At 48.2% G+C, this 22,762-nt stretch overlaps 1 protein-coding gene across 1 annotated transcript; it reads left to right on the top strand.

Moving 5' to 3' along the window:
- The first annotated feature begins 17,860 nt into the window (after positions 1–17,860).
- On the top strand, positions 17,861–21,920 carry SRM (spermidine synthase). The gene is made up of 8 exons (XM_019976897.2): positions 17,861–18,135; positions 18,674–18,794; positions 19,214–19,306; positions 20,009–20,162; positions 20,940–21,023; positions 21,164–21,309; positions 21,401–21,523; positions 21,632–21,920. Exons 1-8 carry the CDS (start codon positions 17,969–17,971, stop codon positions 21,650–21,652), a joined length of 909 nt encoding a protein of 302 aa, XP_019832456.2. The 5' UTR covers positions 17,861–17,968; the 3' UTR covers positions 21,653–21,920.
- Positions 21,921–22,762: the final 842 nt, after the last annotated feature.

Here is a 22,762-nt window from a genome sequence, read left to right on the forward strand (position 1 = left end):
CCTTAACTGGAGCACAGGACTCCCACCTCCTGGGCCTGGTGACTGCCCCCATGCCACCCGCCACATCCTCATTCTGTTCAGCTGGAAGGAGGGGAGACCAGCACCCAACCTCCACTCCCCACTGGCCAGAACTTAGTCACATGATCACATCAAAGGATACTGAGAAACTCACTAGTTCAATGCCCAGCTGAAAATCCAGGGTTCTGTAATTCTATAATTAGTCAGAATTTGGTAAGAATGGACATTGAGGCAGTCATCTGCCAGAAAATGAGAGGAGTCTCCACTATAAAAGCTAGATGAGGGAGTTCTCTGGTGGTCTAGTGGTTAGAACACCAGGCTTTCACTGCTGTGACCTGAGTTCAATCCCTGGTCAAAAAAAAAAGAGATGGGAATTTTTTTAAGAAATTATATTCATGGGACTTGCCTGGTGGTCCAGTGGTAGAGACTCCACATATCCAATGCAAGGGGCTACAGGTTTGATCGCGGGGGAACTAATTCTACATGACACGTAGCCCAGCCAAAAAAAATTTTTAACCAAAGAAAGAGATTATATTCTACTGAGGATGCCCTGAGGAGGCTTCATAAGGTAAGAAGTGCAGAGAACCTTGTTGCCAGCTTTACTCAAAGAGTGGGCAGAGCCCCAGGTTCTCCCGAGACCAGCCCTATCAGGCTGGGGGAGTGGGCCCACCCCGTCCGAACTCTCCTGGTGGTTCTTTTGTGTGTGCTTAAGTCTGAAGACCAAGGGCTGAACGCAAGGCAGGGGGCCTCATGTTTAGGGGGCTCACCACCTCTCAGAGGTGAAATGAATAGTGGTGACGATGTAGTAAATTCCTCATGGAGGTAAAATGAGTCCTTGTCCTGTATTTGGAAGTTATCCTTGCTCCTTTTGTCTGGATTTTGTTGTCATTTTGGTTTTGTTTTTCCCACACTGCACTGTATGTGGAACTTCCCCAACCAGAGATCAAATTGTGCCCCTGCAGTAGAGATGCAGAGTCTTAACCACTGGACCACCAGGGAAGTCGTGATTTTGTTTTTTAATAAGATGGAGACTGTAAACTGTACAAGTAGAGGTCTTTTCTAAGTGTCTTATGCAAAAAAAAAAGTTGGCAACCTGATATCAGTGCCCCAGTGTGTTTTTTTAAGTTTTACGGGTCCCTGGAACCCCAAAGTCCAGGACCACTGAGCCAAGGGATGGAGCCAAGGGCCTTGGAGGTTTGGAGAACATCTGTAGCTCCATTTCACTGAAGCTTAAAGCCGTGGGGAAATTGATTGGATGCTCAAGGACCAGGGAGGAGCGTGAGGTGGGGCATGGGGGGTACGTGTCAGTCTGGAACTGCTTGGTGATTCCGAACCGTGGAGGCTGTGAAGGGCCCTGCGCTGTGGGAAGACAACCTGGCAGGACCAGGTGGGGTTGGAGGTAGAGAATTTAAGAGCAGAAGCGGAGCAGAAGGGCTTTTTGCTCAAGGAGGTACACTGCTGTTTGTGGCCCTTAGGAAGCTTGCCATAAGCATTTTCAACCGAGTAACACCGTGTACTGGCCAAATTCGTTTACACTCAGAACCACAGCTGTCTACCTGGCTACACACAATGCTTTAAAAAATGACTCCCAAGTGCTAATCAGCGACAGAAACACATTCCTGCCCTGTGGCAGCCCCATCGCCTTGGACGGTAGCCATTCACCCCCTCCTGTCCTCTTATAAACTAGCTGCCCTTAGGAGGCTGAGACGGTTGACCTGCTGCACAGTGCCGCTTTACCACTGAGTTGTAAACACACATTGGTCTGAATGCAAGGGAACATTTCAGGCTTCCCCGTCCTGAGTTTCCCTATCAGTTGTAGATTTAAGGGGGCTATATGACAGGGGCTACTTCCGGCAAAACCAGTTTTTCCTCCTTGTGATCTGAAACTGGGTGACCTTTCTGGGCTCATGGTCCCTGTACATCTGGGGACTTTTTCACCTAAACTGTATTCAGGACCTTCATTTTCTTTCAACTTGGAAGGTCTGGGCTACTGCTGTACAAATTATCCTAGAGGTCCCGCTTGCTGTTGGTATTTGAGGCTAAGACCACAGCTCTATCTCCTCTACAGGAGGGTCAAGGGTGTCATTTATTGTCCTCATTTGCGGATGCACGTGCTGGAACAGCTTTGTTTAGCTTGCAGGAGGGACGGGACAGACTTGACCTCCCGCTGCCCCACCCACACCCCCATGCAGTGCCCCAGGAATGCCAGGGCCCTGACCTGGGCTCAGCTGTGCAGTGCCTGGGTGGAAGCCAAGACAGCTGATTCCACCGGGTGCTTGGGCCCGCGTCCTGGCCGCCCATGTTCAGCCTGTTACCCAGTGCTGCCAGCTATAAACACCATCCCTAGTCTGCTTACAGTCTGGCTCGGGCCACACAGAAGTAAGCAGACTGTCACAACTCAGAGTATGTATAAGTGTCTTGATGTGCAGGCGGTGATGTAAGCACCATGACCCAAGTACAGGGCTGAACCCAGGCAGCCTGCAGTAACTGGCATGGGTTGACTCTCTTTGGCTGGCTGTGTGATCCCGACCCTGAGTAGGTTAACAGTTCCAAGGGAGCCGTCTTCTAGCAATTCTTTTTTTAAAAACAACTTTTTATTTTGTATTAGGATATAGCAAAGGTAAAAGGAGAAGGGGGCAGACAGAGAATGAGATGGTTGGATAGCATCACCAATTCAATGGGCATGAATTTGAACAAACTCCAGGAGAGAGTGAAAGACAGGGAAGCCTAGTGTGCTACAGTCCATGGAATCAAAGAGTTGGACACGACTTAGCGACTGAACAACAACATAACTGAAAGTGTCAGTTGCTCAGTCATGTCTGACTCTTTGTGATCCCATGGACTGTAGCCCACCAGGCTGTTCTGTCCATGGGGATTCTGTAGGCATGAATACTGGAGTGGGTAGCCATTCTCTTCTCCAGGAGATTTTCCCAACCCAAAGTTTGAACCTGGGTCTCCTGCTTTGCAGGCAGACTCTTTACCATCTGAGCCACCAGGGAAGCCATCACAACAACATTGCCAATTAACAATGTTGTGAGAGTTTCCAGTGAACAGCGAAGGAATTCAGCCATACATATACATGTATCCATTCTCCCCCAAGAGCTTCCCTAGTAGCTCAGCTGGTAAAGAATCCACCTGCGATGCAGGAGACCCTGGTTTGATCCCTGTGTCAGGAAGATCCCCTAGAGAAGGGACAGGCTACCCACTCCCGTATTCTTGGGCTTCCCTGGTGGCTCAGATGATAAAGAATCTGCCTTCGATGCGGGAGACCTGGGTTCAATCCCTGGTTGGGAAGTTCCCCTGGAGGAGGGCATGGCAACCCACTCTACTATTCTTTCCTGGAAAATCCCCATGGACAGAGGACCCTGGCAGGCTACCATCCATGGAATTGCAAAGAGTCGGACATGACTGAGTGACTAAGCACACAACACACATTCTCCCCCAAACTCTTCTCCCATCCAAGCTTCCACATAATTGCCTAGCAATTCTTTTACTGCTTTGGCTCATTTCCCCTTTAAAAGGAGTTTAACTCAATCAAGGCTCATTGCTATAAGACGTGAGGCTTGTACTAACAAACACCAGTGTGTTTTTCATCTGGGTCAAGAGGACGCAGGCTTCCCACCTCCAAGTGGAGGTTGAAATTGATCCCATGCAGGGCCCTAAGGGGCTCCTGGGCACAAGACCTTTCTGTGTCCCCCATTTCTTTGATTATAGGAAACAGCCTTTATTCAGCCCGCATGACCTTTCCTGGGTTCCAATGGGCAGATTCAAGCCGCTGTTAATTAGGGAAGGAAGGGGATGTGAGACCAGGGAGAAAGAGTCAAGAGCAGCTTTGAGGCAGGGTCCTGTTTCCCCATCAAAGGATACACACAACAGTATCTCTGAGCTGCTCTACAGATACTGAAACCCCCTCCAGGTGGGAGAAGTTAGTGATTAATGATGGTATGTTGCCCACAAGCTTGTAGACCCCACATCAGTTGGACCTGAAAGTTGATGATGTGGACTTCTATTTACCTCAGCACCAACCCACTGGAAGAATGTCTACATTGGCTACAATGTCTACAGTCCATGGAGTCACAGAGTCAGACATGACTGATCGACTAAGCACCTTAGCACGTAAGTTATTACAGGCTTCCCTGATGGCTCAGCAGTAAAGAATCTGCCTGCCAATGCAGGAGACAAACATTCATTCGATCCCTGGGTCAGGAAGATCCCCTGGAGGAGAAAATGGCAACCTGCTCCAGTATTCTTACCTGTAATATTCCATGGGCAGAGGAGATTGGAGGACTGTAGTCCACTGGATCACAAAAGAGTCAGAGACGATTTAGCAACTAAACAACAGGGCTCCCATGTGGCAACACCAGGGAATCCTTCCCTATTGCATCAGGCTTTGCCTGTGATGGAATGTTGGTTGGGATTTTCCCTTTTGGACTAGCCTTGTTATGGGCAACCAGAACTCTGTTGCATCTTGTAGCCCCCTCGTAGGGTATGTTTACAAAACTCTTGCTGTTCAGTTGCTAATAGTACCCAATTTAGGGACTCCATGGACTACAGCATGCCAGGTTCCCCTGTCGTTCACCGTCTCCTGAGTTTGCTCAAATTCATGTCCATAGAGTCAGTGACGCCAACCAAACATCTCATCCTCGGCAGTCCCTTCTCCTCCTGCCCTGTCTTTCCCAGCATCATAATATTTTCCAGTGAGTCAGCTCTTTGCATCAGGTAGCCAAAGTATTGAAACTTCAACTTCAACATCAGTCCTTCTGATGAATATTCAGGGTTGATTTCCATAGGATTTTGTTAGATTGGATTAAATCTAATTGGGTAAATGGATTTAATTGGGAGTGGGCTAGAGATTTGGTTTAACCCTTCAAAGTTTTTTTGGAATTCTGCTTACATGACAGCTTGTGAGTTCCTTTGCTTTTAAGTAATCTGTATTTCCCATTGAAATCTTTTACTTTGGTTAAGTAAATATTGTTTGACAGGTTCTAAAAGGGCTTCCCTGGTGGCTCAGCAGTAAAGAATCTGCCTGCAATGCCCGAGACCCGGCTTCGATCCCTGGGTTGAGAAGATCCCCTAGAGGAGGGCATGGCAACCGACTCCAATACTCTGGCCTAGAGAATCCCATGGGCAGAGGCACCTGGCCGACTGTAGCCCATAGGATCACACAGAGTTGGACACGACTGAAGCAACTAAGCAGCAGCAGAAGGCCAAGGCTTCAGAGAGAAATACTTAATAATTAGTATGTTAAATTTCATGGGATTTCTAAAAATCTGGTATGCCCCAGTAAAATGTTATCTCATTGTTTTCTAGTTGTTTTAAAATGTTGCATGTCATAATAACTCAGTTTATTTTGTCAATCCCATTGTGGCCAAATGTTTATGACTTTTTAAATTCCTTTTTAAAGTCTTTCTGTGATTTATAGATGGCTATTGTTGTATTCATGTATATTCATGTATGGACATGAATTTGAGCAAACTCCAGGAGATAGTGGAGGACAGAGGAGCCTGGCATGTTGAAGGCCATGGGGTCGAAACAAGCTGGACGTAACTCAGGGACTGAACAACAACAACACTGTTGTAGTCTGTTAAATCTCAGGTTATACTGGGGAACTAGGTAAGGAAGAAAGTCCTAAGGGAAAGCCTGATCGCTTCATACAAAGTTAAAAACAGGATTGGTTACTAAATGGACTGTAAATTATGGTGATAAATTTATGGGTTTTATCTGAAATGTCACTGATTTTAACTCATGTTTTCCAGATATAGGGAAGCCCTTCTCCTCAAGTTGGTTATGATTTACAACAGTTTGGTAAATTATACCTCTGTGAGTAAAACAGAGATATTTTTCTTTTCCCTCTGCCTGTTCTGTTCAAACATTGTAAACTCTTGGGTTCTGAGCAGCCTTATCAAACAAATGGGAAAGACTCTTCTGGCATGTGGGGGGATCTTGATAGTCTGAGGACTTCTATAGAAGACAGAAAGTCACCTAGGCAAAATCTGACGGCAGGCCTTTGACATGGCTTTCTTGGTCTTGAGGGGCCTTTTGAAACTTTCATCTGAGACTCCTACTGAGGAATTACACCAGAATCAACGTGGATGAATCCATGTGGTCAATGGACAAAACAGTTTAAAAATAAATTAGTCTCAGCTGTACCTGATGAAAATGGAGGTGATTCTAGAAAAAAGAGGTTTCACTGAATGTTAAATTCTAGTGTTGTTAAATAAGGTCTGTGTTTACCCACTTTCCTTGTTGTTGCATCATATTGTTACAAAATTTAATTGTCAGAAGAACACTAAGTTTGTTTCTGAAGCCTAACTATGTAATTAATCTTTGGATAAAGATCAGATGCTCCATAATCTACAACCAGGAGATTAACACCAGGCCATGGTCATTTAAATTTACAGGCTTCCTTATGCTGCTGCTGCTAAGTCTCTTCAGTTGTGTCCGACTCTGTGTGACCCCATAGATGGCAGCCCACCAGGCTCCCGCATCCCTGGAATTCTCCAGACAAGAACACTGGAGTGGGTTGCCATTTCCTTCTCCAATGCATGAAAGTGAAAAGTGAAAGTGAAGTCGCTCAGTCATGTCCGACTCTTAGCGACCCCATGGACTGCAGCCTACCAGGCTCCTCCATCCATGGGATTTTCCAGGCAAGAGTACTGGAGTGGGGTGCCATTGCCTTCTCCGTCCCTTATGCTGGGGACAATTAAATCATACTAAGGACTAATACTGCTAGCTATGTTATTTTTTATTTTACCTGTTTTACAAAAGTATTGTTTACCGCATTATCAGATATGTGACTGAGCCTCTGATAAAATAACGATATATAGTTCCATATGAGATCAATGACTGTAACAGTATAACTCTAGATATGGGAAGAATAAGAGGCAGTATTTTCCTAAAGAGGCTAGTGACACTAAGGGTCCAGAGTCTTTTGCCACTGTTAGAAGGAGGCCTGGTCCAATGAGAGCAGCACACTGAGTGGCCTGTCTTCACCAGACCTGGGAATAAGCATCCCTAGCACCATGGGATGAAATGGTCATTAAATGGCCCCCAAACCATGGTCACATACATGACCCTGAAGGGACCCTGCCAAACGAAAATTGGCGCTTGCCATCTGCCTCTGCAAAGATGAAGTCCATGGCTACTTCAGTCATTGAACTTCAACACCCTTTGAATAAAGGAATTAAGAATGGAGATCAGAAATGAGGCACTCTGTGCCCTGAGAAAAACTGGCTGAACAGGACTTCAGGTAGTTAGATATTTTCAGAAGATTTTATGAGCCTGAATTCTTGCATTTTCCCATATCTAGAAAAGCAATGAAGTCATTAACAGTGAATCTGCTTTAACACTGGAGAGGGGAATGCATTTGAAAGTCAGAATGGAGTACTAGGTGACATAGTGGCTGTAATTTCAGATGTGATCGTTCCAGAATTGTTGCAAACTTGAATTTTCTGAGGTATATCACAATCCACAAGGATTTTAAAATTCCCCCACCCTCTTCAACAAGATTTTGGCTAAAGATTGAGAGGTTGAATAGAGACTTTTCCAGTCAGAAAAGAAAAGGCATTGGAAGTGACAAAAACCCTTCTTAAGGAAACTATAAAGAAAAACTCTTAACTATAAGGTTATAAAGAAAACTCTTGCCAAGCAATGCAAAAAACTCATCTAAAATGGGACAAGGTCTTGCCAATTTCTATATTCAACTGACTGGACAACTATTAACTGCTATGCATGAGTTTGTGTTCCACCGGTCGCCCCCCACCCCCACCCAGAAGCTTCCTTCCATCCCTTCAGAGCAAGAAACTGAATGCTACTGAAAATGTGAAAAAAGCAATAACCTGAGCTGCAGCTTGAAAATAAAAGAAGGGACCCTATAACATTCTTCTTACTACTTACTATTCACACCTCTCTAAAATTGGATGGGGTAAAACTGTGGGTACATCACACCAGAGTAAAAAGATTACCAGATGACCAGCCAAGTCAGCAAGCAGACTCCTGAGAAGCAGACATTGTATTGTTCCAACAAGCAGAGTGAAAGTTCTGTGTTCTTACCCTTTCTTATACCTTCTACCTACAGATTCATATGCTGATTCTTTCAGTCATTCTAACTGCTAGTTATGTGGCCAGCTTCCTATTTCCAGGTCTCCCCTGGATTCTGATGGGTTTTCCCCATGTAGGGAATGGCCTGGAAACAACTGGCTACAATAAGTCTCTGAAGTGCCAGTTCCAGACTGGTTTTCAGACTTATTCTCCTGAATTCCTAAGGAAACGAGATCTGTTCTGTCTACTAAAGTTCTAACTGTTCTAACTTCTAAAGTTCACCTCTAACTGGGTCTGCTGCACCAAAATGGCAGAACAAGGGATTGAGATTTAATCATATGAGACCTGGATCCAGGACATGGAACTCAACTATTTCCAATTCGGTATCTATTCCCCCAAAGTTGGCAGGACTATGCCCCATCTCAGCTTAAAGTAGTTACAGTGGTCATCACTTCATTCCCTGAAAGATTTGGGGAAAGATAAAACCAAGTGGGGATTAAAACTGAGTTCCCCCAAAACCAAGTTCCTCTGATGTGTGTGTGTGTGTGTGTGTTGCTCAGTCATGTCCGGTTGTTTGTGACCCCATGAAGTATAGCTCACCAGGCTCCTCTATCCATAGGATTCTCCAGGGAAAAATACTGGAATGGGTTGCCATTCCCTTCTCCAGGGGATCTTCCTGACCTGGGGATTGAACCCAGGTCTCCTGCATTGAAGGCAGATTCTTTTCCTTCTGAGCCACCAGGAAATCCCATCCTCTGCTGAGTTCTACCCAAAAACAATTATTCCCTTTTCTCATCCAACATCTGTTCTCAAGGTTGAGGAGTATCAAAGAAAAGGAGAGTATTGATCCCATGCAGGGCCCTGTGGGGCTCCTGGGCACAAGGCCTCCATGTCCCCCATTCCTTTGATTATAGGAAACAGCCTTCATTCAGCCTCCAGGATCTTCTCTGAGTTTCAGTGGGCAGATTCAAGCAGTTGTTAATTAGGGAAGGGAAGGGATTCGAGATCATGGAGAAACAAGCAATAGTGTTTCTCTATCGACAGATATATACAACATTCAGTTCAGTTCAATCACTCAGTTGTGTCTAACTTTTTGTGACCGCATGACCCACAGCACACCAGGCCTCCCTGTCCATCACCAACTCCCAGAGTTTACCCAAACTCAAGTCCATCGAGTCAGTGATGCCATCCAACCATCTCATCCTCTGTTGTCCCCTTCTCCTCTTGCCCTCAATCTTTCCCAGCATCATGGTGTTTTCTAAGGAGTCAGCTCTTCACATCGGGTGGCTAAATACTGCAGTTTAAGCTTCAACATCAGTCCTTGCAATGAATACTCAGGACTGATCTCCTTTAGGATGGACTGGTTGGATGTCCTTGCAGTCCAAGGGACTCTCAAGAGTCTTCTCCAACACCACAGGTCAAAAAGCATCAATTCTTCAGTGCTCAGCTTTCTTTATAGTCCAACTCTCACATCCATACATGACTACTGGAAAAAACACAGCTTTGACTAGACGGACCTTTGTTGGCAAAGTAATATCTCTGCTTTTTAATAAGCTGTCTAGGTTGGTCATAGCTTTTCTTCCAAGGAGCAAGTGTCTTGATTTCATGGCTGCAGTCACCATCTGCAGTGATTTTGGAGCCCAAGAAAATAAAGTCTTCCACTGTTTCCCCATCTATTTGCCATGAAGTGATGGAACCACATTCCATGATCTTAGTTTTCTGAATGTTGAGCTTTAAGCCAATGTTTTCACTCTCCTTTTTTACTTTCATCAAGAGGCTCTTTAGTTCTTCTTCACTTTCTGCCATAGGGTGGTGTCATCTGCATATCTGAGGTTATTGATATTTCTCCCGGCAACCTTAATTCATTCAGCACAGCTATTTCTCCCGGCAATCTTGATTCCAGCTTGTGCTTCATCCAGCCCAGCGTTTCTCATGGTGTACTCTGCATATAAGTTAAATAAGCAGGGTGACAATATACAGCCTTGGCGTACTCCTTTCCCAATTTGGAACCAGTCTGTTGTTCCATGTCCAGTTCTAACTGTTGCTTCCTGACCTGTACTCAGATTTCTCAAGAGGCAGGTCAGGTGGTCTGGTATTTCCAACTCTTCCAGAATTTTCCAGATTATTGTGATCCACACAGTCAAAGGCTTTGGCATAGTCAATAAAGCAGAAATAGATATTTTTCTGGAACTCTTTTGCTTTTTCTATGATCAAATGGATGTTGGCAATTTGATCTCTGGTTCCAGCTTGAACATCTGGAAGTTCACGGTTCACGTATTGCTGAAGCCTGGTTTGGAGAATTTTGAGCATTACTTTACTAGCGTGTGAGATGAGGGAAATTGTGCAGTAGTGTGAGAATTCTTTGGCATTGCCTTTCTTTGGGATTGGAATGAAAACTGACCTTTTCCAGTCCTGTGGCCACTGCTGAGTTTTCCAAATTTGCTGGCATATTGAGTGCAGCACTTTACTAGCATCATCTTTTAGGATATGAAATAGCTCAACTGGAATTCCATCACCTCCACTAGCTTTGTTCGTAATGTTGCTTCCTAAGGCCACTTGACTTCACATTCCAGGATGTCTGGCTCTAGGTGAGTGATCACAGCATCGTGATTATCTGGGTCATAAAGATCTTTTTTGTACAGTTCTTTTGTGTATTCTTGCCACCTCTTCTTAATATCTTCTGCTTCTGTTAGGTCCATACCACTTCTGTCCTTTATCAAGCCCATGTTTGCATGAAATGTTCCCTTGGTATCTCTAATTTTTTTGAAGACATCTCTAGTCTTTCCCATTCTGTTGTTTTCCTCTATTTCTTTGCATTGATCGCTGAGGAAGGCTTTCTTATCTCTTCTTGCTATTCTTTGGAACTCTGCATTCAGATGCTTATATCTTTCCTTTTCTCCTTTGCTTTTCGCTTCTCTTCTTTTCACAGCTATTTGTAAGGCCTCCCCAGACAGCCATTTTGCTTTTTTGCATTTCGTTTTCTTGGGGATGGTCTTGATCCCTGTCTCCTGTACAGTGTCACGAATCTCATTCCATAGTTCATCAGGCACTCTATCTACCAGATCTAGGCCCTTAAACCTATTTGTCACTTCCACTGTATAATCATAAGGGATTTGATTTAGGTCATACTTGAATGGTCTAGTGGTTTTCCCTACTTTCTTCAATTTCAGCAAATTTGGAAAACTCAGCAATGGCCACAGGACTGGAAAAGGTCAGTTTTCATTCCAATCCCAAAGAAAGGCAATGCCAAAGAATGCTCAAACTACCACACAATTGCACTCATCTCACATGCTAGTAAAGTAATGCTCAAAATTCTCCAAGCCAGGTTTCAGCAATACGTGAACCATGAACTTCCTGATGTTCAAGCTGGTTTTAGAAAAGGCAGAGGAACCAGAGATCAAATTGCCAACATCTGCTGGATCATCAAAATAGCAAGAGAGTTCCAGAAAAACATCTATTGCTGCTTTATTGACTATGCCAAAGCCTTTGACTGTGTGGATCACAATAAACTGTGGAAAATTCTGGAAGAGATGGGAATACCAGACCACCTGACCTGCCTCTTGAGAAATCTGTATGCAGGTCAGGAAGCAACAGTTAGAACTGGACATGCAACAACAGACTGGTTCCAAATAGGAAAAGGAGTTTGTCAAGGCTGTATATTGTCACCCTGCTTATTTAACCTATATGCAGAGTACATCATGAGAAACACTGGGCTGGATGAAGCACAAGCTGGAATCAAGATTTCAAGGAGAAATATCAGTAACCTCAGATATGCAGATGACACCACCCTTATGGCAGAAAGTGAAGAGGAACTAAAAAGCCTCTTGATGAAAGTGCAAGAGGAGAGTGAAAAAGTTGGCTTAAAGCTCAGCATTCAGAAAACGAAGATCATGGCATCCGGTCCCACCACTTCATGGGAAATAGATGGGGAAACAGTGGAAACAGTGTCAGACTTTATTTTTTGGGGCTCCAAAATCACTGCAGATGGTGACTGCAGCCATGAAATTAAAAGACACTTACTCCTTGGAAGGAAAGTTATGACCAACCTAGATAACATATTCAAAAGCAGACATTACTTTGCCAACAAAGGTCCATCTAGTCAAGGCTATGGTTTTTCCTGTGGTCATGTATGGATGTGAGAGTTGGACTGTGAAGAAGGCTGAACGCCAAAGAATTGATACTTTTGAACTGTGGTGTTGGAAAAGACTCTTGAGAGTCCCTTGGACTGCAAGGAGATCCAACCAGTCCATTCTGAAGGAGATCAGCCCTGGGATTTCTTTGGAAGGAATGATGCTAAAGCTGAAATTCCAGTACTTTGGCCACCTCATGCAAACTGTTGACTCATTGGAAAAGACTCTGATGCTGGGAGGGATTAGGGGCAGGAGGAGAAGGGGACGACAGAGGATGAGATGGCTGGATGGCATCACTGACTCGATGGACGTGAGTCTGAGTGAACTCCGGGAGTTGGTGATGGACAGGGGGGCCTGGCGTGCTGCGATTCATGGGGTTGCAGAGTCAGACACGACTGAGCGACTGAACTGAACTCTGTGTATTCTTGCCACCTCTTCTTAATATCTTCTGCTTCTCTTAGATCCATACCATTTCTGTCCTTTATTGAGCCCATCTTTGTGTGAAATCTTCCCTTGGTATCTCTAATTTTCTTGAAGAGAGCTCTAGTCTTTCCCATTCTATTGTTTTCCTCTATTTCTTTGCATTGATCGCTGAACAAGGCTTTCTTATCTCTCCTTGCTGTTCTTTGGAACTCTGCATTCAAATGGGTATATCTTTCCTTCTCTTTGCTTTTTGCTTCTCTTCTTTTCACACCTATTTGTAAGGCCTCCCCAGACAGCCATTTTGCTTTTTTGCATTTCGTTTTCTTGGGGATGGTCTTGATCCCTGTCTCCTGTACAATGTCACGAACCTCATTCCATAGTTCATCAGGCACTCTATCTACCAGATCTAGTCCCTTAAATCTATTTGTCACTTCCACTGTATAATCATAAGGGATTTGACTTAGGTCATTCTTGAATGGTCTAGTGGTTTTCCCACTTTTATTCAATTTAAGTCTCAATTTGGCAATAAGGAGTTCATGATCTGAGCCATAGTGAGCTCCCGGTCTTGTTTTTGCTGACTGTATAGAGCTTCTCCATCTTTGGCTACAAAGAATATAATCAATCTGATTTCAGTGTTGGCCATCTGGTGATATCCATGTGTAGAGTCTTCTCTGGTGTTATTGGAAGTGGGTGTTTGCTATGACCTGTGTGTTCTCTTGGCAAGACTCTATTAGCCTTTGCCCTGCTTCATTCCGTACTCCAAGGCCAAATTTGCCTGTTACTCCAGGTGTTTCCTGACTTCCTACTTTTGCATTCCAGTCCCCTGTAATGAAAAGGACATCTTTTGGGGGTGTTAATTCTAAAATATCTTGTAGGTCTTCATAGAACTGTTCAACTTCAGCTTCTTCAGCATTACTGGTCGAGGCATAGAGTTGGATTACTGTGATATTGAATGGTTTGCCTTGGAAACAAACAGAGATTATTCTGTCGTTTTTGATATTGCATCCAAGTACTGCATTTCAGACTCCTTTGTTGACTATGATGGCTACTCCATTTCTTCTAAGGGATTCCTGCCCACAGTAGTAGATATAATGGTCACCTGAGTTAAATTCACCCATTCCAGTCCATTTTAGTTCACTGATTCCTAGAATGTTACCGTTCACTCTTGTCATCTCCTATTTGACCACTTCCAATTTGCCTTGATTCATGGACCTGACATTCCAGGTTCCTATGCAATATTGCTCTTTACAGCATCAGACCTTGCTTCTATCACCAGTCCCATCCACAACTGGGTGTTGTTTCTGCTTTGGCTCCATCCCTTCATTCTTTCTGGACTTATTTCTCCACTGATCTCCAGTAGCTTATCTCCAGTAGACAACATTATCTTTGAACTATTTTGCAGATATGGAAACCCCCTCCAGGAGGGAGAAGTTAGTGATTAGCAATGGTATGCTGCCCACAGGGATAGGGAAACAGGATTGAACAATTCTATGAAGACCTAAAAGACCTTCTAGAACTAACACCAAAAAAAGATGTCCTTTTCATTACAGGGGACTAGAATGTAAAAGTATGAAGTCAAGAGATACCTGGAGTAAAGGCAAGTTTGGCCATGGAGCACATAATGAAGCAGGGCAAAGGCTAATAGAATTTTGCCAAGAGAACGCACTGGTCATAGCAAACACCCTCATCCAACAACACAAGAGAAGACTCTACACATGGACATCACCAGATGGCCAACACTGAAATCAGATTGATTGCAAGTCATCTTTGCAGCCAAAGATGGAGAAGCTTTATACAGTCAGCAAAAACAAGACCGGGAGCTCACTGTAGCTCAGATCATGAACTCTTTATTGCCAAATTCAGATTTAAATTGAAGATAGTGTGAAAACCACTAGACCATTCAGGTATGACCTAAATCAAATCCCTTATGATTATACAGTGAAAGTGACAAATTGTTTCAAGGCATTAGATCTGATAGACAGGTTGCCTGAAGAAATATGGACAGAGGTTTGTGACATTGTACAGAAGGCAGTGATCAAAACCATCCCCAAGAAAAAGAAAGGCAAAAAGGCAAAATGGTTGTCTGAGGAGGCCTTACAAATAGCTGAGAAAAGAAGAGAAGTGAAAGGCAAAGGAGAAAAGGAAAGATATACCCATCCAAATGCAGAGTTCGAAAGAATAGCAAGGAGAAATAAGAAAGGCTTCCTTAATGATCAGTGCAAAGAAATAGAGGAAAACAACAGAATGGGAAAGACTAGAGATGTCTTCAAAAAAAATTAGAGATACCAAGGGAATATTTCATGCAAAGATGGGCACAATTAGGGACAGAAACAATATGGACCTAAGAGAAGCAGAAGATATTAAGAAGAGGTGGCAAGAATACACAGAAGATCTATACAAAAAAGTGACCCAGATAACCATGATAGTGTGATCACCCACCTAGAGCCAGACATCCTGGAATGTAAAGTCAAGTGGGCCTTAGGAAGCATCACTAGGAACAAAGCTAGTGGAGGTGATGAAATTCTAGTTAAGCTATTTCAAGTCATAAAAGATGATGCTGGTAAAGTGCTGCACTCAACATGCCAGCAAATTTGGAAAACTCAGAAGTGGCCACAGGACTGGAAAAGGTTAGTTTTCATTCCAATCCCAAAGAAAGGCAATGCCAAAGAATGTTCAAACTACCGCACAATTGCACTCATCTCACACACTAGCAAAATAATGCTGAAAATTCTCCAAGCCAAGCTTCAACAGTACGTGAACTGAGAACTTCCAGATGTTCAAGCTGGATTTAGAAAAGCCAGAAGAAATAGAGATCAAGTTGCCAACATCCATTGGATCATAAAAAAAAGCAAGAGAAAACATCTGCTTCCAGAAAAACATCAGCTTCTGCTTTATTGACTATGCCAAAGGCTTTGACTGTGTGGATCACCACAAACTGTGGAATATTCTTCAAGAGATGGGAATACCAGACCACCTTCCCTGCTTCCTGAGAAATCTGTATGCAGGTCAAGAAGCAACAGTTGGAACTGGACATGGAACATCAGACTGGTTCCAAATTGGGAAAGGAGTATATCAAGGCTGTATATTTTCACCCTGCTTATCTAACTTCTATGCAGAGTACCTCATACGAAATGCCAGGCTGGATGAAGCACAAGCTGGAATCAAGATTGCCAGGAGATATATCAGTAACCCCAGATATGCAGAGGACACCACCCTTATGGCAGAAAGCAAAAAAGAGCCTCTTGATCAAAGGGAAAGAGGAGAGTGAAAAAGCTGGAGAAAAAACTCAACATTCAGAAAACTAAGATCATGGCATCCAATCCCATCACTTAATGGCAAACAGATGGAGAAATAATGGAAACAGCGACAGACTTTATTTTCTTGGTCTCCAAAATCACTGTGGATGGTGACTGCAGCCATGAAATGAAGATACTTGCTCCTTGGAAGAAAAGCTGTTACCAACTTAGACAGCATATTAAAAAGCAGGGACATTACTTTGCCAACAAAGGTCCATCTAGTCAAGGCTATGGTTTTTCCAGTAGTCATAGATGTGAGAGTTGGACCATAAAGAAAGCTGATTGCTGAAGAATTGATGCTTTTGAACTGTGGTGTTGGAGAAGACTCTTGAGAGTCCCTTGGACTGCAAGGAGATCCAACCAGTCAATCCTAAAGGAAATAGTCCTGAATACTCATTGGAAGGACTGATGCTGAAGCTCCAATACTTTGGCCACCTGATGCAAAGAGCTGACTCCTTAGAAAAGACCCTGATGCTGGGAAAGATTGAAGGCAGGAGGAGAAGGGGATGACAGAGGATGAGATGGTTGGATGGCATCACTGACTTGATGGACATGAGTTTGAGCAAGCTCTGGGAGCTGGTGATGGACAGGGAAGCCTGGCCTGCTGCAGTCTATGGGGTCGCAAAGAGTTGGACACGACTGAGTGACTGAACTGAACTGATGCTGCCCACAAGCACATAGACCCCATACCAGTTTGACTTGAAGGTTGACGATGTGGACTCCTACTTACTTTACCACCAACCCATTAGAAGAATGTCCACGAGCTGATCATGCCCTCTTTAAGCAATGACTAGAAAACTTGTCACTGTCTTCCCCAAGTTGGGGACACATGGTTTTGAGGGCATGAGCCCTCTGTATCCCCCTTTACCTGGTGAAGCAAGAAAGCTACCCTTTCCAGTAGAAAAGGTATAGTATTTGGGTGAAGTATCACCCAAAACTGTCTCTGAGATTTGATTCTGCAACAGTGTACAGAGAAGCTGAGCTTTCAGCATTACAAAAAGTCCCTCAAAAAAAAAAAACACCCTTGTCATAATGTCACCCGTGGCTTATGCCAGTTTCACCTCCCTGCCCTGGCATGCGAAGAACTAAGCATGTAGAGCAATTAGCATTTAATATTTGGTAATTAGCATGCTTAATGTGATTCAGAAAAGTTCCTTGACATTTTCACAACATCAGAAAGCACATTCCCGCCCACCTTTCAAGGAGCGAGGCCCAGTTTGTCAAAAAAAAAAAACAACAAAAACCCTGTGTGCCAGTCTTTTTTGGTGCTGAATATGCATGTGTTGGCCTCTTCCGGGACACTGCTGGTAAATTTAGAAACTCGTTTAGAAAAGAACTCTTTCTCATTCAGCAGCCATACGCCCAAGGATCAGAGAATCTAAGGGGAAATGCCTAAATCGAGCTTAAGTCCTGGGGCTGTGATGCTCTTCTCAAGTAAATATAACCCTCGTTGTGCCCCCGACCAAGCACACTGCTGTGCTGAAGTCCAACACGGACTCAAATTTGCGGACGCGGTAAAGATGATACATTCATTCTACTCTAGCTCCAGCGAAACAACCTAACTCTTCTTTCGACAGTGTAGCCACCCGGTCCAGTGTTTCCAGCCCAAGGGTTCAAGCCGGCAGTCCTGATGTCTCGGCGCTCCGACACGCCGCGCCGGACCCGAGATGTCAGCTCAGGTTTCCCCTGCTGAGTCGGGTACCCCTCACTCCCTCTCGGGCCAGTCTGTGCCTCCCCGAGCCCGGTCCCACGTGGCCCAGGGAAGCTGCCTCACTAGCCTGCTGCCGCAGACGGACGGTCCGCCGCAGCCACTGGACGCCGCGCTGCAGGTCGGAGACCAATGAGTGCGCTCGGACGCCGGAGGGGGCGGGGCCGCCAGGCTGCCGCGCACAGGCGCCGCCACTGGGGGGCTTGGGGCCCGCCCCTGGCAACAGGCCCCGCCCCGCCGGCCGGGTTAGGTTGCCGCGCGGGCGGCGGGCGGAGTTGGTCCCGTTGTGCTGTGGCTCCGCGCGGCCTGCAGTCCCGGGCCCGCGCCCCGCACCGCCAGCCCGCCCGCCCGCCATGGAGCCTGGCCCCGACGGCCCCGCCGCCCCCGGCCCCGCTGCCATCCGCGAGGGCTGGTTCCGCGAGACGTGCAGCCTGTGGCCCGGCCAGGCCCTGTCTCTGCAGGTGGAGCAGCTGCTACACCATCAACGCTCGCGGTACCAGGATATCCTCGTCTTCCGCAGGTACCCGCGCCCGCCCGGCCCAGCGCCCCGGCCGCCCGGCCCCGCGCAGCCCGCCGGCACTCCAGCCCTGGGCTCGGCCCAGCCCGACCCTCTTCCTGTCGGACCCCTGTCTTGCGCGCTTTACCTCCGGACGCCCCCCCGGCCGTCTCTGCCCGCTCCTTCCCCTGCAAAACTGTCAGAAGTTCTCGTGAACTAGGCCCGTCTCTTCCCTCCGTCCCCTCCCCAACCCGCATCCTTCTCGCTGGGCTGGGGACCGGCTTTTCGGGCGGTCCACCTCGGCGGGGAGGGAGCCGGAATCTGCGCCGACCCGCTGCGCCGAGCTCCACGTGTCAGTCCCGGACACGTCAGAGCCGGGACCCCGCGTCCAGCCTCCACCCAGCGGGCCCGCCCGCCGATCCTCGCCACGTGTCACCCCCCGGACTCACCCCTGGAGCCCCCTCGGCAGGTTGGGAGAGATTCTTCTCACCCTGGGCGAGTGGGGGGCACGTTGCCCCCTTCCCGAGGAGCCCAGGTCGCTGACTGTCACTCCCGCCCTCAGTAAGAGCTACGGGAATGTGCTGGTGTTGGACGGCGTTATCCAGTGCACGGAGAGGGACGAGTTCTCCTACCAGGAGATGATCGCCAACCTGCCCCTCTGCAGCCACCCCAACCCACGCAAGGTACCCCATCCCAGCTAGATCCAGCCCTGGGCCGAGGGATAGCCCCCACAGAACAGTGCTGGGGGCCCCAGGAGTGCCCAGTGCTCAGCCCTGCCCAAAGGGTTGTCAGAGAAGTGATAGCGAGGAAGAGGGGCCTAGAGGGGAGGAGCTGCCCATTTCACAAGGGGTGGGGGCTAACACCGGGGCTGAGACCTGAAGCTTGAGATGGAGCAGCCTTGGCAGGAGTTCCCAGGCAAAGGGGACAAAGTGGAAGATGAAGTGATTAGGTCTGTGACACAGGGAAGCTGAGAAATTGTTCCAGGGAGCTGTGTCTGCTCAGTGCGGTTTAGGGGGCAGAGAGGCCGGCCACTAACTCCCGCTGGAGCCTATTTGGTGGGGCTCCTGCCCGGCTCCTGGCTGACTCTTCCTCCCCTTGGCAGGTGCTGATCATTGGGGGCGGGGACGGAGGCGTCCTGCGGGAGGTGGTCAAGCATTCCTCTGTGGAGGCCGTGGTCCAGTGTGAGATTGATGAGGTGAGCGCACAGCTGGGTGGGTCTGGGTTCAAGTCCCAGTTTGCCCTGAATTGGCTGTTTACCACCGGGCAAGTTGCTTAACCTTTCCAGGCCTGTTTCTTGGTCTCAAGAGCACGTTGGAGGCTTCAGTAGGAAAAGCAGACAGGAAAGCACTTGGTGCACAGAAGGTGTGCGGCTGATGTTATTTCTTAGTAACACTGAGAGCTGATGCTTCGCAGAAGTCCCGGGGACTCCTTTTGTCCTTTACAGCAGCTGGGGGCTTTCATGAGCATTTAGGTGCCAGGTTCACTGGTACATCAGCAGGTCTAGTCCTGCCTCCTTGGAGTTGACATTCAACTTAGGAGTCAAAGGGTTATCTGATAAAGGTGTGCGTAGTGAGGCATACAGGCCAGGTGGAATTCCAGCCCTCTGAAATAAATTCCTTACTCTGAAATAGTAAGGAAACCACTCTCCTGGGGCACTTGGGTTTGGGGAGGGGGAGCAGGGGTGGCGGAAGTGTGGTCCAAGCTGCTGGTGGGAGTCAGCCCTCTGAGAAGGGGAGGTACCAAGCTGCTCCCTGCTGTACAGATGTGCAAACTGAGGTTCCACAAATGAATGGCTTGTCTAAGGTGAATCAGGCTCTGAGAAGGGGTCCCACTCAACTCTGGCTCCAGGGTCCACAACCCCTGTGGCCCAACCTGTTACCTCCTGTCCCCTCCCCAGGATGTCATTCAAGTCTCCAAGAAGTTCCTGCCCAGCATGGCCGTTGGCTACTCCAGCTCAAAGCTGACCCTACACGTGGGTGATGGTTTTGAGTTCATGAAACAGAACCAGGACGCCTTTGACGTCATCATCACTGACTCCTCAGATCCCATGGGTAAGCGGGTTTGGCCTGGGGCCTCTGGCAGCCACCAGAGGGGAGGCCAGCATCTCCATCTGTGTCCCAAGCCCGAGTTGCAGAATAGAGGATGGAGGGGCCCTCCAGAACTAGTGCGGCTCTTTTCCCTTCTGAGGTGTCACCTACCCCCTCAAACATGGCTCAGCAGAGTAGGGCCACTAGGCTACTGCCCAGAGTTGGTTTAGAGCCTGGAGGAGAGTGGGGCCTTGGTCCACTGAGGCCCCAGTTTCCTTCTCAGCCTCCTCTCTGCCCCCGACAGGCCAGCATCAGGATATGTGCAAGGATCTCATCTTTTTTCTTTTCTTTTTTAACACTTATTTTTATTTGGCTGCACTGGGTCTTAGTTGTAGCACGTGGGATCTAGTTCCCCCACTGGGGATCAAACCTGAGCCCCCTGCATTAGGAATGCAGTCTTAGTCACTGGACTACCAGCGAAGTTCCATGTGATACAATCTTAAACCAAGGCCCAGGCTGGAGACTGCCCTGATGCAGTGCCAACAAGAATCCCCCAGGAATGGGGTTAAAACGTGTAGCCCCTTCACACTGGGGCACTGGATCCCTGCACCCTTCCAAAGCACCCTCTACTTGGTTGGTTTCTGAGTTCCACAGGCCTGGCTTTCAACTTCCAGCTCTGCCCCCTGGTAGCTGTGTGGATGTGTATCTTGGGGTGAGAGTGGCCCTCATGCCCCCAGAGGCAGGCTCAGGCGGTGTCCCTTGGCGCTTGTCCCCCCCCACCCTCACCCCCCGCCTCTGCAGGTCCTGCTGAGAGCCTCTTCAAGGAGTCCTACTACCAGCTCATGAAGACTGCCCTCAAGGAGGACGGCATTCTCTGCTGCCAGGGTGAGGGGGCTAGGGTGGACTGGGTGCTGCTGGGTGAGCCGGGCTCCCGCCGGGAGGGGTCCGGCTGGGGCTGGACCAGGCACTGCCCCCAGCCAGTGCTGACATCATCTGACCACCCGCCCCCGACCCCCCCACCGTAGGTGAGTGCCAGTGGCTGCACCTGGACCTCATCAAGGAGATGCGGCACTTCTGCAAGTCTCTCTTCCCAGTGGTGGACTACGCCTACTGCACCATCCCCACCTACCCCAGCGGCCAGATCGGCTTCATGCTGTGCAGCAAGAACCCCGTGAGCCGAAGCGGACTGGCCCCCGGGTGGGGGCGGGAGCCTGGCAGGTGGGCCAGGAGAGCATGTCTCTGAGACACACCCCTGTCCCCAGAGCACCAACTTCCGGGAGCCCTTGCAGCCGCTGATGCAGAAGCAGGTGGAAGAGATGCAGCTGAAATACTACAACTCCGATGTGCACCGGGCAGCCTTCGTCCTGCCTGAGTTTGCCCGAAAGGTGAGCCCCACCCCCCGCGGGGCAGGGCGTACCCAGGGCTCCCTGAAGGGCCATCTTGCCCACCCCCCCAGCCCAGCCCCCTCCTGACTAGGCCTTGTGTCCTTCCAGGCCCTGAATGATGTGAGCTGAGCCCGGGTACTGCTGCTGACGCCGCCCACGACCTCGGACAGGGAGCCTCTGGGGCACCTGGGTCTCGCCAGCCCCGGACAAGACCCCTGCTGGCTTGCCCACCAACTGACTGTTACAGGCCCCAGAACGCTGTCCGGCTGGCCCTAGCGGGTGGACTGTCTGTCTTCCTCTGGGTGGCATTCAGCCACCAAACCTATACCAGCTGTGTACAGCATCTCCCCCACCTCTGTTGCCCCTCACTCACCAAACACATGTATTTATAACAAAATTCTGGATTGTGTGTCCCTGGACTTCAGATGGGCCCAGGCAGGGGCTACCTCAGCCATCAGTGGGTTCTTCTGTGTGCCAGACCCTGAGTTGGCCCCCCTGTCTGGCCTCCAAGTATCTGCTGTGGGAGCAGGCAGGCTGCTCCCTGTGTGACCTTGGGCCAGCCCCTTGAGCTCTGTAGGACCCAGAGATGCAACAGTTATCACACTGGCCCAAGTCTGTCCTGAGAAGCAGCCCTTAATCATTCCATCCCCAAGCCCCACACAAGGTTGGTGGTGTTAGACCCATGGGGTCTGGGCTCAGGAGTTGTCAAAATCAAGGGATTTGCCTTCCCTTGGGGCTGCACAGCAGGGCTCTCAGAAGAATCTGGGCCAGGTCGCATTGTGGGGAAGGTGGTGGCAGTGACCCCAGAGGCAGCTGTCTGGAGCTTGGTTGGGATCCAGTTCCTTGGGCGTGCACATTAGGTACCTTGACTTGGCTCAGATTTTAGACCTGGGTTCAAATCCTGCCTCCCCTCCTCATGAGTGTCCCCTCTGGTAAGTTCCTAGAAACTTCCCCCAAGTGTTGAGAGGCTGAGAAAGCAGGTGCGGGCAGCTGCCCACGAGGACTCTGTGGGCGCAGGACTGTCCCCTCTCCAAGGTGCTGAACCTGCAGATGCCTCAGCCCTCCTGGCTGCCAGGACTGGGGCTCTGGTGATGGGACCAGAGTCACCACAACAGGGTACAGATTGGGGAAGGGGGCATTTAGCCCACTCCTGACTCAGGATTGGCAAGGAAGGTCCTCACTCCTTGCAAGAGCTGGCCTCACCAATCCCGGCCCCACATCTGCCCTCGGCAGCGGTGT

This window comes from Bos indicus, chromosome 16 (assembly GCF_029378745.1).
Source record: "Bos indicus isolate NIAB-ARS_2022 breed Sahiwal x Tharparkar chromosome 16, NIAB-ARS_B.indTharparkar_mat_pri_1.0, whole genome shotgun sequence".
Lineage (NCBI taxonomy): Eukaryota > Metazoa > Chordata > Mammalia > Artiodactyla > Bovidae > Bos > Bos indicus.